Source organism: Colias philodice, chromosome 15 (assembly GCF_061535455.1).
Source record: "Colias philodice isolate Cphi_HAF_F1 chromosome 15, ilColPhil1 Martin Lab GWU primary, whole genome shotgun sequence".
In the NCBI taxonomy this organism is placed as follows: domain Eukaryota; kingdom Metazoa; phylum Arthropoda; class Insecta; order Lepidoptera; family Pieridae; genus Colias; species Colias philodice.
Window position 1 is genome coordinate 11773439 of NC_143100.1, and position 15374 is coordinate 11788812.

The window sequence follows — 15374 nt, forward strand, 5'->3', positions numbered from 1 at the left end:
GAACCGTTCGAACAGTTTCACTTTTACCCTGGTTTCATAAAACCACACAACATTTTTTTTTTTGCTTATCAACCTTTTTATTATTTTAATTGCCAGAATTAATGTGTTGTTATGACCATTAAATTTAAATGCCACTAATATAAATTAATAACTGGTTTTTTTTTTATTATATACTATATTCCTATACAAAATATAATTTATTGCTGATTGTTATAATTGTTATGTACATGTTAATGATCTCCAGAAATTAACAATTTAAAATAAATTGAAAATTGAAGAAAATCAATTAGAATTCGATTTGAAAAATTGAAACTTTCCATTAAACTCCTCATTTAACTTAAAATTTAGAGGATGATATTTTTTGTTTTTATAAATTTTTTTTACATGAGTAAAATAGAAAATCTACACCAAATTTCTACAAGGTACCTTACCTGTAGCACCACAACTAGGGAATCCAATCCCGCAAACGCGGGATCCCGCTAATGCGGGATCCCGCACCTTTTTTGCGGGATCAAAAATGCGGGATTACTCATGCGGGATCCCGCACGTTCGCGGGATTGAAAAAAAGTAAGAAAAATAGGCTCAGACGATGATCGGAACTATTATCGGACGGAACGGAACGTAATCAATGTCAGTTCCAGTACTCTATGACTGAGGATTCCCCTACGGCGCACGGGGATTTACCTTTGCGCGCGGTCAAGTGTCAAAGAATTTGCGTCTAGGGGAAGTATGTATTTGGAAGCTGTTTATACTTATCTAAAGTCAATTCCGCCTACAAGTGTGGAAGACGAGCGTGCTTTTTCCGCCGCTGGCTATTTATGCAACAAGATAAGATCAAATCTAAAAGATGAAACGTTAGATACTTTATCATTTCTTTCTTTCAATCAGCTTATTTTTTTTTAAGTATTTTAAAAAAAAACGGATTTTAAATGCCTCTAAAACCAATGAATAATATGTTCTATTTCAAATAAAAATCTTAATATGAAACGTGAAATATTGTGAATATTGTATTGTCTTAAACATCATTATATTTAATTTATAATATAAGTGATAACTTCGATTCATGTTGATAAGAATAATTAAAAATATTTGCGTGTATTTTCTTTCTTTAAATTACATGAAACAAAAATAATAATAATTAAAATCAATCCCGCAAATCCCGCGGGATCCGCGGGATTGATGATCTTAATCCCGCAGGCTTGCGGGATCGCGATTTTGATGCGGGATTGGATTCTCTAACCACAACGTACAGGTAAGTACCTACAGGTACGTATGTATATAGTAGTTTTCTATATAAGTGCAATTAAATCTTCAATTTTATATTATACTAGCTGATGCCCGCAGCTTCGCCTGCGTGGAAAAGAAAAATTTTCATGGTAATAATTTTCATCCCCTATTTTATCCCCTTGGGGGTACAATTGATCAAAATCCTTTCTCAGACGTTATGACATCTACCTGCATGCCAAATTTCAGCCCGATACGTCCAGTGGTTTGGGCTGTGCGTTGATAGATCACTATATCAGTCACCTTTGAGTTTTATATATATAGACTAGCTGTGTCCCCGGCTTCTATCTTTATTAGCCAACCAAAATCTAGAATTCCGACCCAAAACTAATTGCTTATTAATTTATATCAATTTAACTGAACAGAAAACGAGATAAACTAACCGGTTGCCTACATCTCAAAATTTTCCCTTTTATCGGCCATACTAAGGATATTATAATATGTATTAACCTGTAGTATTTTATAAGACGTTAAATATGTTTACTTTGTCACTTCATCATACGCGTACTAGTTTTTAGTACAACCTTATATGGTGCGGACGTTATTTTCCTATCATTCGAAGGTTGCTATTTTTATTGTCGATAGATCAATTGATATCAATCCCTACATACTATTTCGATCCTTATTTATTCGTGATACAGCTGTAATTCCCATGCTACGATATTTCCTTACACCGTGACTCGTTTTACATGCTGTATGCATTTTTTAATTCTTATGAACAGTCAACGATAATACTCGATAAGTGCAAGTAAATATGCGGAAAGTGGACTAATTATTTTCGTTTTTAATTGATAATATTGTTTTTTCCAAACAAATTGTTGTTTTCAGTTAAATATGCACAGAAGGAAATAAGTTTTGTGACATGTCGCCGATTCTTAGACAAGTGAGTTATTTTGTATTTTTCGTTACATTCGTATGTTTGTTGAGAGAGTTGTGAGATCTCATGTACCTAGTATAATATTATGTGCAATATTAAGAGTAAACAATTAGATATATTTTTTTTTTCATAATAATATTATTTCGTATTTCACAAAGGAGACGACACCTAGGTAAAATTTTTGATTGGCGAAAACTTTGTGCACATCATCACGGAAGGGTTTTCGTATGTCTATACAGTATACAATAAATACATCCGTATAGAAGTATATATTAATTTTCAATATACCTAACTAATGAACACATTAGGTATATACATTATTAAATTAATGAACTAAATTCTAGCAGAAATTATAATTAATTAGATATATGGGTTGTGTTTCTGTTAAGTAAAACTATTTCTAGTTCCTGTTAGTATTTCTTAATTTGCATGTAAATTTCTCCTTCAGTCAAATTAAAATGTTTTATTCTATCAAAGGTATCATAAGTAATTAACCAACCTAATTTTTTTAATATACTTATGCTAATTTTAAACGTGAACTATTTTTAGTACATGTGTGTGATGAGTTGAAATTAAAATGTTAATTTTTGATAAAAATGACCCAGTTTTCATTGAAATTGAAAACTAAAACGTACTACCTAAAACGTGTTTATCAAATTTTTTATTTACATACTAGCTTTCTGTCCACGGCTTCACCCACGTAGTCAAAGGAAATTCCCATGTAGATTCTTCCCGCGGAAAAAATTACCTTATTTCCAGCCATTGTTTGGCCTCATATCACCAGACATAAAAATACGAAAGAATCACTCTATTTGCAACGTGAAAGAAAGACAAAAAAATCTAGAGTTAAATATAATATAATTATGTTAGACTAATTGTTTATTTAGCCGTCTGTTTTCCTATTTTCATAAAACGCACATATTATAAAAATTTTATAGATAGGTTTTTTACGAATTTTAGTAATTACACGTACACGGTACACGAGATAAAAAATAATAAGTTATCATAATATTTATAGTATTATATTCATCATCATCATAATTATCATCAGCCTATATAGTACGTTCCCACTGCATAGGACCCTCCTGAGGGTTGAGGCCATAATCTACCACGCTGGCCAAGTGCGGGTTGGTAGATGTCACAAATGTCGGTTTCCTTCACCGTTCGAGCATCGGTGATATTATCGACGTGCGCAGATATATTGAAAAATCTGAACCACCATGGCTTTTTTATTAAATTCTTAGCAAAATAAAACGCAAATATAACTAGAGTCAAATAAAACTTAATTTGATTAGATAAAATTACTTATTATAAATAACTTCATTGCAATAATTTAAGACACAAAAATTGATATTCATATCTAACTAGCTGCTCCGCGCGGTTTCACCCCCGTGGCTCCACTCCTGTTGGTGGTAGCGTGATGATATATAGCCTATAGCCTTTCTCGATAAATGAGCTATCTAACACTGAAAGAATTTTTCAAATCGGACCAGTAGTTCCCGAGATTAGCGCGTTCAAACAAACAAACAAACTCTTTAGCTATATAATATTAGTATAGATAAAATACTCATTTAAATTTATATTATATAATATTACTATGTAACGTGTAAAATGTAAAATATATAAAGTCGAAATAAATATATTTTTTACATTACAAAGAAAATTACTATTTAAGTAGAACGTCGATTAATTAAAAACTCGATTATTTCTTGGCTGTGTTGATGATTTTTAACAAGTTACAAAATAAGCACAAATTTTTAAGTTTATCTTATCTGCAAAACACAAAAAAACGTTTCTTTGTGAAACTAATGAGTGATGAATGACTTGTTCAATTATTTTTAGCATAAAGCTTGCAAAAATAAGTACCTATAATGCATTTAAATAGTGAATTTTATAATGCATTATGCATTACGAATAAAACATATACAATAAACAAAAAAATCTCTTACATATTTAACATACGTTGGAACTTATAAACGTAATTTATATAATATATAATAAATAAATAAATATTATAGGACATTATTACACAAATCAACCTAGTCCCACAGTAAGCTCAATTAAGGCTTGTGTTGTGGGTACTAGGCGACGATAAATATAATATTTAATAAATACATATATAGATAATAACACCCAGACCCAAGAACAAATAATTGAGTTCATCACACAAATATTTGCCCTGACCGGGGATCGAACCCGGGACCGTCGGCTCAGTAGGCAGTTACTTTACCACTGCGCCAACCGCGTCGTCCATTCTACACGTAATTCTACACTAATTAATGCCTTCTTCCTTTTAAACTTATATAAACTACTTCACATATCATAATTAATCTCCAAACACTATAAAACCACAATGTTCATAACGCAATTTTTATGGACCCAACCAACCATCGAACCAATTCAACTATAGCGTATAATACGACCGATTTTAAAAGTGCATTATTTTTTACCTTTCAGTTATTCATAGCTGCATCACCACAACTAGCCGCGATATCAGCGGGAGGATTAATCGGATACCCCAGCGTGCTACTGCAGCAATTTAAGAGTAATGACAGCTCCATTCATGCCGATGTCCATACTGCATCGTGGATTGGTAATTATCGTTATAGAGGAAAAATATTTAATAAAGGCCATGTTGTGAGGCTTTTAAAGGCTATACAGAATGAGTAATTAATTTTGATGTGTCATTTGAGTGAGGTACCAAATTATCAACGGAAAAATAAAACAAGATATCGGCTATTAGCAGTTATATTTAATTATTAAATAAGTGAATACACTTGAAAACTTTTCTATTCCGAGTACTATCTCAGTCAATAATAATTCTCACATTCATTTTATTAATGTTTCAGCTTCAGTCCATGGCCTCGCCGGCGTTCCCAGCCTCTTCATTCCCTACCTAATGCAACTCCGCGGAAGAAAGTTTGGCTTCCAGACATGCTGCTTCCTCGTCACCCTCGGCTGGACCATCATCTACTTCGCCAGAAACGCCCCAACCATTATCATCGGAGAATCCTTCCAAGGCCTCGGAGCTAAGAGCCTTTTAGTCGTCAGTTACATGACTATAAGCGAAATGGTCCATCCCAAATACAGGAACATTCTAATGCTGTTCTATAGTATCAACCAATCTGTGGGCGTAACACTTGCTCATTCCATGGGACGCTTCTTCCATTGGAAAACTGTTAGTCTCATTTTGGCTCTGCCTACAATAATCGCTTTCTTAATGAGCTGTTCATGGCCTGAGTCACCAGCCTGGCTAGCTTATAAAGGTAGATTGGATGAATGTAAGAAGTCTTTTATCTGGCTCCGAGGATTAAACGAAGAATCAGTGTCAGAAATGAATGCTCTCTTAAAAGCTCATACAGAAATAAAAGACAGGACGTTAAAATCTCAGAAGAAGAGTTTAAAAGACTTTTGGGCTCAAATAACTAGCAAAGATTTCTATTTGCCCAGCTTTCATATGTTGGTATTGCTCTCTGTTTATTATTGTAGTGGAAATTTGGTATTTCTTGTGTACGCAATGAACATGATCGAAAATGTTACTAAAGACGAGAACTCCGCGTTCATAGGAATGATCATTATGGATTGTGTTACTGTGGTAGGCAATTCCATTGCATATATATTTTTCAAATACTTTAATAACAAACCTGTGCTCTTGACTAGTGGTGTTGGAAGTGCTGTGTTCTTATTAGCGTCATCCATAGTTTCATATTTGCAGTTTTCAAATAGATTATCAAGTGACTCTCTATTATGTTTATATTTATTAGTAGGGTTTATGATAGCTTCGAGTTTAGGAATATATACGACTCCATATGTAATGGCAGCTGAAATAATGCCTGTGAGACACAGAGGTGCTGGAGGTGCATTGATGGTTATAATAATTTGTGCCTCATACAGCTTTACTCTTAAAATAGCTCCATTCTTGGTACTGTATCTTAAATTGCATGGAACCTTTCTGTTATACACCGTTACACTGAGTTTATGTCTGTTTTGGGTATGGAGATTTGTTCCTGAAACAAAAAACAAATCTTTACAATGTATTGAAGAAAGTTATGTGGATAAATCTGTATTAGAAGTGAAACCACAGAAAGATGAAGTAGACAAACTAAATGTAAGATTAGTATTAATCGCAAAACCAGAAGAAACCAATGAAATTGTTCATACTGTGATACCGAATGATGTTATCCAAACGTTACTTGAAAACGAAGAAAAAAGTATAGATGTGGTGACTACTATCGAACGAGGTAGCTGAATATTACTATAATAATATTATACACCCTTTTATTACAATCTTCTCATTTAAGTAATAAATAAGTATTATAAGTATACCTAAATGATTGCTTATTATTTATTTATAACTATAATAATGTCAAAAATACGATGAAAAATTAAACTCAAACCGAAATATACGTTCAATTACTTTTACATTATGTTAATCATACCTACTATATATGGGTACAAGCTTATCATCAAATGAGTTTTAGTAAAAACAAGTTATTTGGTTTAGAATCAGCAATATCATAAAAATATTGCATTAAAAGAAGTGAGTGGATTGTAGGAAGGAGACTAAAACCTCGACAAATTACATTACATCGTACTTACTTTGACAGATAGTAATAGATATTGATTGCGAATAATGTCTTTATTAATTTGTAGGCTTATTTAATTAGCTTTGTAATTACTTGGTGAACCTATAGATAGCTAATCAACGATATCGCAGCCGCAAGGAATCCAATCAAGGCTGGGTTTACTCAGTTGGGTCGAAAAATACATCTATCTATATGTATAAGAAACTACTTACTACTACTTACTACTTTAAAAATTGCCTTTAAAGATCTATAACTAGAAAAGGAAACTAATCTACTTTCTATGTGTTTATCAATAATTTTACCATAATGGTTTTATCATGCAATTATTTATTTTTAACTAGATTGCGTTACGTGTCCATGAATATTGTTATATATTTTTGGAGTGAAACCTCTATAGGCGCGTTGAGAGTAAAATTTCAAGGTCACGTCATGGCAATACCGTCACATCATGGAGTAAAGCGAAAATTTTGGTATCTTTGAATCTTGCAAAAGAACTTTCACTTCTGACACGTGTGTTCGGTATACACGCTCTTTTTTTTTCATTACTGTTATTGGGAAGTATATACAGGATGTTCTACCTAAATAGTTTCAATTAATTCACACGGTTACAGCTGAGACGGTGTTGGTAAACAATAATTGTCTCCGTCCCACGCAAGAGCTGAGCAAATGTTGACGCTGCGGTAATTAAACTCAATACGAGCTTGAAAAATATACAGAGATTCCAACTGAATTGTATTTCCGAACGAATTCCAGTGATTGTACCGGGAAGTATATTTAACGACGCGACGGTCATCGACGTCTTCTAATTGTTTATTGATTTGTCTGACAATATTATCTACTTAAGTTTCCAGGAACTTGTTATATTGAGTTGGAAACTAATAAGTCTGGGAGTAAAATATAAATTCTAGTAGGATGAAGAAGGCTATCTACTATATTATAAAACGTTGAGCAGTGTTATGTACAAAAGCATTTGCCCAAAAATCTCTCAGAGCATTTGGGACATGGGTTTGTGGAGGCAGACTTTCAATGCACTTGAATTCCAAAAAGTTACCTAATGCACGTCATCAATGATAGAATTTCCTCAATTTAACTCAATACATTGTTATATATAAGTATCTAATGCTATAGACAAAATAGATTACATACTTTTTAAGTAACCTTATAGTATTAATACTTTTAATAGCGCGTAAAAATAAAAATAGTATTACAACTTTTAACAAAGCGTTGTCACTCAAAACTGTTAATTAAAGTGTATTGATTAAGCCTCTGTATTCAGTTAAAAACCTTTAATTTACAATAACACATACCCCTATCCAAACAAATACCAAACCTATCCCGAACCGTACCTAAATACCGATCATTCTAGAATGTTTACCGTTCCAAAAGCTTCTAGAAACTTCTTAATTTAAAAATTTACTAGAAAATTCTTCATTCAATTCAATAAGACTGTGGGTGGACGCTTCAAAATTCGTTACACTTACGTGCCTCGGGTAGCTCATGTAATATTGATACAGCTACCGCAGTTACCAATATATATTTAAAAACCCTTCGTATATGGCCTCGGATGCAATTTGTATTCATGACACTTATATTTTGAGGATTATAAGGTGTTTGCTCTAAAAATGAGGTACTAGTATGTTGCTGTGAATAATGTCGGTAGAGTCTTGTGGTATTTTTATGAAAAGGATCGCATATTTTTGCTTTTTACAATTTTAAAAATGATTTTATGGTTTGAAAACATTTTGACTTCTTTTCAATAAAGGTTTAATTTCAATATTGGTTACAAAAATGGGTCTATTTTGTGTTACTTATTACAGTCATGTAAGTGAGCATTTGTCGAGTAAAAAGCACCTTTAACAAAATTGCATTCAATTACATGAATATAAAATAGACGTTATACAATTGATATTTTATTTGTGTGATTTTACTATATTTATTTTTTGTATACTTAGAGATAATACCAAATTTCTGAAATAGTATTAAATTAAACGGATATATTCATTTTTCCTGTGCTGTATTGCGATATTTTCGCTTACCCTGTGATCAAACAAATATTCCAAAAGATTATACTTTAGTACAGTATTTTAAACTTTTAATCATCTCACCTCATCCATACTAATATTATAAATGCGAAAGTAACTCTGTCTGTCTGTCTGTTACTCAATCACGTCTTAACTACTGAACCAATTTGCATGAAATTTGGTATAGAGATATTTTGATACCCGAGAAAGGACATAGGATAGGTTTTATCCCGGAAATCCTACGGGAACGGGTTTTTCTTTGAAATCGCAGGCGAAGCCGCGGGCGGAAAGCTAGTTACAATATAAAACTAATTAAGAATCTTCCTAATACAATGTACGATACCCTCTAAAAAACCCATAAAACCGATGAATTCGCAACAAAGGCACAACTTACAAACGTACTAAGTAATTAGTCTTGTAATTAAAAGGCTACTTCCAAAGCAAAAACCTTAATCGCCGTAGCTAATGAGACTACGGGACTGCATAAACAAAACTTTATTAAACTTTATCACTCTTGTAGCTCGGAAGTATTATAGTTTCACAGCGGAACAAATAGGCTATAATGTTACAAGAAAAATAAGCTTTTAATAGGCTTGTTTGCAATGCAGCTTTTTTATTAATATCTGTATTATAAAATATGATATTTAACTAAGGATACCTAATATAAAATAATAATAGTTTAATAAAACTAAAAAACACGCTTTTTATAGAAAACCGAACTAAAAAATAGAAAATTTTATCAAATTAGTGTATTGTCCTCAATAAATCTACAAAGTTTGAACGAAATCTGGCCGTTTAAAGTGGGTCAAAATCGCGCCCAAAGAAGTCGGTTACAAACAAACAAACATACAGATGAAGCTAATATAAAGCGTGTAAAAAACTTATCCTTGTTGTAGAGTGTAATATAGAAACTGATCTTACGAATTGGGCAACAAAAAATGTATAAATAAATGAAACTCATCAATAAAAATGATTTGGAAAAATATAAATTAAAGTCTAGAAATAGAATGTGTGTACAAACCATGACAAAGAGAATAACATAACGATATAGGTAGAGTCTATAAACACTACCTATTTAGAACAAAACTTCTATTCATTTTTGTGTATTGTCTTTAAAGATCAATATACTATTACAAAATAAAATCAATTAAACCATAAACAAACAATTATCCTACTTAATATTATAAATGCGAAAGTTTGTGAGGATGTGTGTGTGTGTGTTTGTTACACTTTCACGCAAATTCTACTGAACCGATTACAATGAAATTTAGCACACATATAGAGGGAAACTTGGATTAACATATAGGACAGGTTTTATCCCGGAAATCTCACGGGAACGGGAACTATGCGGGTTTTCCTTTGAAAACGCAGGCGAAGCCGCGGGCGGAAATCTAGTAAAATTATAAAACAACGATGTAACCTACCTACAACAAATAGTAAAATAAATCCCAATTGAACAAACATTTCGTAATACATATAAATATTGAAAATTAAACTATTAAGTTACAGTTTACATTATAACCGACAGTCGCAGTTAATATTGATATTTGCTATAATTTTGATATTCCTGTCGTTATGTTTAATCGGATATTCGGTTATTTCGGCAAAGCGAGTGCACACGGTTGTACTTGAATTATAAATGATGCATATCCGCATTATAGTAAAGTGAATTTTTGATAGTGGACACAGTATATTTATGGTGTGGTACAAGCTTTATTACCGTACCTATTTTATGAGTAATTCCGCACTTGTGACTATAATTTATTAATACTATAGTTAATTGTATTATTTTCTGTGCTACTATCAAATCAATTTAATAGTAATGAAATTTATTTGATAGGTTTATTTAGTAGTTAATCGTTATTGATTTTGATTAAATTAATAAAGTGATTTCATATATTATCCTGAAAGAGAGAGTTCAATTAGTTTTATTTTAACGGTGTTGGAAAAGAAAAATAACTTGTTTAAGAATCATTTAGATTAACCAATAAAAAGAAAGTAAAATCTTACGTGTTCTTGTTTCTTAGAAATCTTATTTCTTAATCGAAATTGAATTTTCACCTTTAATTGTTAAGTATCCTGTATCCTTAATGTGTTGAGTATCCTGTATCCCATTAAAATCTATTTGGTCCTAGGAACTATCGAGCATTCCCTTTGAGGCTGAAGCAAAATTATCTTAAATTTTGAAAAAGATATCATAAAACACAGGACTGTTTTAAAGTTCATTGAATTCAACAACACGAGGAAAAGATAATATTATCATAAAAGTTCATTGAATTCAACAAACACTAGGAGTATAATATGGGGTCTTCCAGCGTAGAGTGAACCTTACGTTTACCTTCTAGAGAAGCGTGTACCATCTTAGACCCCATCTTAGCTTAACATCAGGCGAGATTGTGGTTAAGTGCTTCCATATCGACATATAAAAAAATAATTCTACAAAACCGCTCGTCCCTTGTCCCTTGCGCCGCGTCTCAAACGATAGCTTACAGAGCCCCCAGCGGGCCCGTTTAGTGCGCCCGATGACGTTTATAGCGGCACCGGACTGCACCGAACGTAAATATGATATATACACTTTTTAACAAATAAACCCACAGTGCAACGGCCGCTCGAAAAAACTGCATTGTCGCGTCCACTATCCATACTCCAGTATGAACTATTTACATGGCAACAAAAATTCTCTTTGACTACGGTTTCAGCGGCATGTGGCAATGTACTTACTTGTCTTTTTTCTTAGCATTTATTATCTGTAGTAATTTCGATACATATATGCTTTGCGGACGGGGAGTCCTTTTTGCCACCATTGCTATTTTCTTTTTTCTGTTCTGTGAGTTACATTGTTAAGATTTATATTTTTTACATGGTAGCAAATAAAACGCTTTCTATTTCTATTATAAAAAAATACATGTATTGCCATAAGCTATTATTACTCGATGATATTATGTACCCGGTAGCATTTACGAGTTTAATTGCTTCCATAATTAAGTGGAATGACAGCAGATTATAAATACTAAATTCTATATTATTAATGCAATATTGTTCTTATAATTGCCCTGGCTTACATTTTTAAATTGCTAGCGTATATCTATTTCATTAGAATATTTATCATATACAAGAAACGAGGCCTATACATTTCAAAGGTGAAAACATGAATGTCCTAGTTTTGTCTATAGATAATTGTTTCTGATAGATTCAAATTAATTTATTATTAACTAATAATTAACTTTTTCATGCCTCCTACCGCGCTAGTCAAGAGCGAGTAAGCAATTTTCTACAAAGTTTTTGTTTCTTGCAAACACCTAGTTTCCCTAACAATATTTTCCTTCCAACTGTCAACGTATAAATCCATACTAATATTATAAATGCGAAAATAACTCTGTCTGTCTGTCTGTCTGTTACTCAATCACGCCTAAACTACTGAACCAATTTGCATGAAATTTGGTATGGAGATATTTTGATACCCGAGAAAGGACATAGGCTACCTTTTATTCCGAAATATGTACCACGGGCGAAGCCGGGGCGGACCTCTAGTCTTATATATAAAAATGAATCGCAAAATGTGTTGGTAAGCGCATAACTCGAGAACGGGTGGACCGATTTCGATAATTCTTTTTTTATTATATTCCTTGAAGTACGAGAATGGTTCTTATGTAGAGAAAACGTAAATATGTACCACGGGCGAAGCCGGGGCGGACCGCTAGTATCAATATAATATATTCAAATCCAGTAATTTGATGGGTCAGTTTCCATCACGGTTCTATAAATTAAAACTCTTATTACACGTACTCACAATCTGCCATCAAAACTCAATTCATTTGGCAAGCATTAAAGTATGAAACAGGCAGGTGTGAGTCTCTGGAGGCCCCGCACCTCCATGATTAAAACCAATGTATTCCCTTTTGTTACACGCGAAAATTATGGCTTTTATTTACATTCGCCGGGAGGATTGTAACATGCTGTAGGCTATTGTAATATTGAAAATTTCATAGGCATTTTAAATAAAATTCAAGGGTTTAGGGATCTTGTAGATAGTTAACAATAGATATACTGTGGATAAGTTTTAAATTATTTTTAAGGTCATTAGTAAGATGTAAAGATTTATTACCTATACAGGGTGTAATCGTTAAGTGTGCACAGGCGATTATTCCGTAATTATTGCAAATATCAAAAAACTTTAAACTGATATTGAAAGTACTTAACCTAATGAGTAAAATGGCCATAATACATTTTTAAAAATAAAACGAGAAAAATCTAAAAAAATAACTTTAAACCCTCCCATACATTTAGTATGAGATATGAATATCCCATGTACATTGAATATGAAAGTTTTAGCTTTTTCTTTCTTTTTTTGGTTTTCTGCTTTAATTACTTCGCAAATTTGAAGGCAGGTAAATTTAGAAACTGTAAATAGAGCTCCATTTTACTCATTAGGTTAAGTACTTTCGATATCAGTTTAAAGTTTTTTGATATTTGCAATAGTTACGGAATAATCGCTTTTGCACACTTAACGATTACACCCTGTATACTTGTACATAGTTCCTTTCACACATTGAAACCATGTATGTGCTGTACCTATTTGTCTTAACTTTGACACGTTTTAAAGGACCTTGATAACCAACAAATCCTGCCATAAAGCAAAAGAGGTTCTAATGACTAACAATTTTATTCTTCTTCATTTATAAAATTGTTTACAGCGAACTTCCTTATTCAAATTCAGTAGCAAAAATTAAGTTTGCAGCCACTGCGATTCAAAGACTAATTCGATTCCAGCATCTTCATCTTATTAAGTCGGCTGATAAGCTGGAAAGTTCTAATTACAGTTTTGATTGATTAGCTCTTGGGGTTTAATCAAATCGATGGGCTGCTGAATCATAAAACAAGGAATCTCTCTCTGAATTTCAATTCTCATTATTTTAATTGGCAGGATCTTGTGCGCTCCATTTGCTTTTAAATTTGAGAATTGCTTGATTTGTAGACGCCGGTTCTGATATGTAAGTTCGACTTAGGGCCGATTTTTCAATGCTTGGATAAAACTTATCCGTCCAATAAAGTATTACACGATAGTATTAAAATGTCACGTAAACTGTCAAATACGGGCAATTAGAATACGTTTTTAAAATGGTAGTTTATACAAATAAATAATCATTATTCGACGAATAAGTTTTATCTAAGCATTGAAAAATCGGCCCTTAGTCTCTGATTCATTGTAATAACTTTGCATTTAGTTTTGATTATATTATTATGTTTTGATATTTAAAATGAATCTACTGTAGTTATATTTTGTAAACGTAAGCAGAATCATCAAATGTCATCTCATAGCTTCAACTTTTTATTTTGTATTTGCTCCACCCATTGAATGAAAATTCAGATACCTTACTATTAAATACATCCAGATACTAACCAACAAAACACCATTTGGTGTATTAATAAAAACGTCACCCACAAACCAGTAACTGTATAATATCTGAATAAGTTACAAGATCCGCCTACAATGCTTCCAACAAGCGCACACACACAGACGCAAACACTTCACGCACACACACAAGCGACAATAATTGCAGCGCTGTTAGTCGCACGAATTTGCATGACTAATGAATGAAGAGGTTTTTTCGGTGAACTGTAGCAATATAATTTATACGTGTTTTGTGTTGAGAGGTTAACGGATGGAAAATTTGAGGATTTTTGTCTTTGTGCTGGTGTAGTTTGAATGGCAGAAAATTGGTGGCATAATAAAAATGTTAAATTAGATGAACTCTGGATAAAAATTTAATGGATTTTTTTAGTATTTCGATTCTATTGGAGTTGGTTGACATTATGATACGTAATCACTAGTATCTATAGATTAACGGATGAGATGCGTGTAGAAATTAACAGATAAAACTAGGTAGTAGCGACTGAAAAATAGAGTTGGCCTGGCAGGACATAGAAGGCTGATTGTCTACATGTCCGTAAATAATATTGATCAGTGACACAGATGTTTAATGCATCCGCACGGTCTTTACAACATGTAGTACATTATCTAAATCCTTATAAAACCTATGATAAACTAGTACATCGTAAATATATCGATAGCACCGAAGCGTCCCACATAAATGCTTGTGACAGGCGAGCGCTTTGCTCTGACGGCAGACAAGATTGCGTGAGCTCACTACAATATATTAGTTTTGTTAGTGACTGTACGTGAAATAAAATGGATATGTTTACAAAATTATATGTAGGATGTAGGAACGTATATATCTGCGTTTAGATTGATGTGAAATCTAGACATACGTTGCACCATTTTAAGATTTAATCCGTTCAGTAAACTTGGTTTAGAAGCATTTTTAAATTATGACAAAAATATAGTCACATACCGTAAATAAAATAAAATAAAATAAAAATAAAAAGCCTTTTATTTCCACACAACCTTCCAACATATACACACATACACATATCGTAACAACATATCTATAATATAATAAAACCGGCCAAGTGCGAGTCGGGCTCGCGCACAAAGGGTTCCGTAGCAGCAAATATAATAAATTACAGTTAAATCAACCTATCTCAAAAACTATAAGAGATACTTTGATCAAACCAAAAATCGTTGAAAGAGTTAATTAGCATGCA

The 15374-nt window shown here is 32.5% G+C and overlaps 1 protein-coding gene across 1 annotated transcript; it reads left to right on the plus strand.

Moving 5' to 3' along the window:
* Nucleotides 1–1833: 1833 nt before the first annotated feature.
* On the plus strand, nucleotides 1834–6450 carry LOC149482524 (facilitated trehalose transporter Tret1-like). Its single transcript, XM_089704335.1, has 3 exons — nucleotides 1834–2167; nucleotides 4619–4754; nucleotides 5011–6450. Exons 1-3 carry the CDS (start codon nucleotides 2147–2149, stop codon nucleotides 6408–6410), a joined length of 1557 nt encoding a protein of 518 aa, XP_089560461.1. The 5' UTR covers nucleotides 1834–2146; the 3' UTR covers nucleotides 6411–6450.
* The last annotated feature ends 8924 nt before the right edge of the window (nucleotides 6451–15374 follow it).

Excerpts from the sequence above, each read along its gene's own strand:
- LOC149482524 (XM_089704335.1), top strand. The coding sequence starts at position 2,147 with ATGTCGCCGATTCTTAGACAA. Across the intron at positions 2,168-4,618 it reads TGTCGCCGATTCTTAGACAA|TTATTCATAGCTGCATCACC; the intron begins GTGAGTTATTTT and ends TTTACCTTTCAG. Across the intron at positions 4,755-5,010 it reads CCATACTGCATCGTGGATTG|CTTCAGTCCATGGCCTCGCC; the intron begins GTAATTATCGTT and ends TTAATGTTTCAG.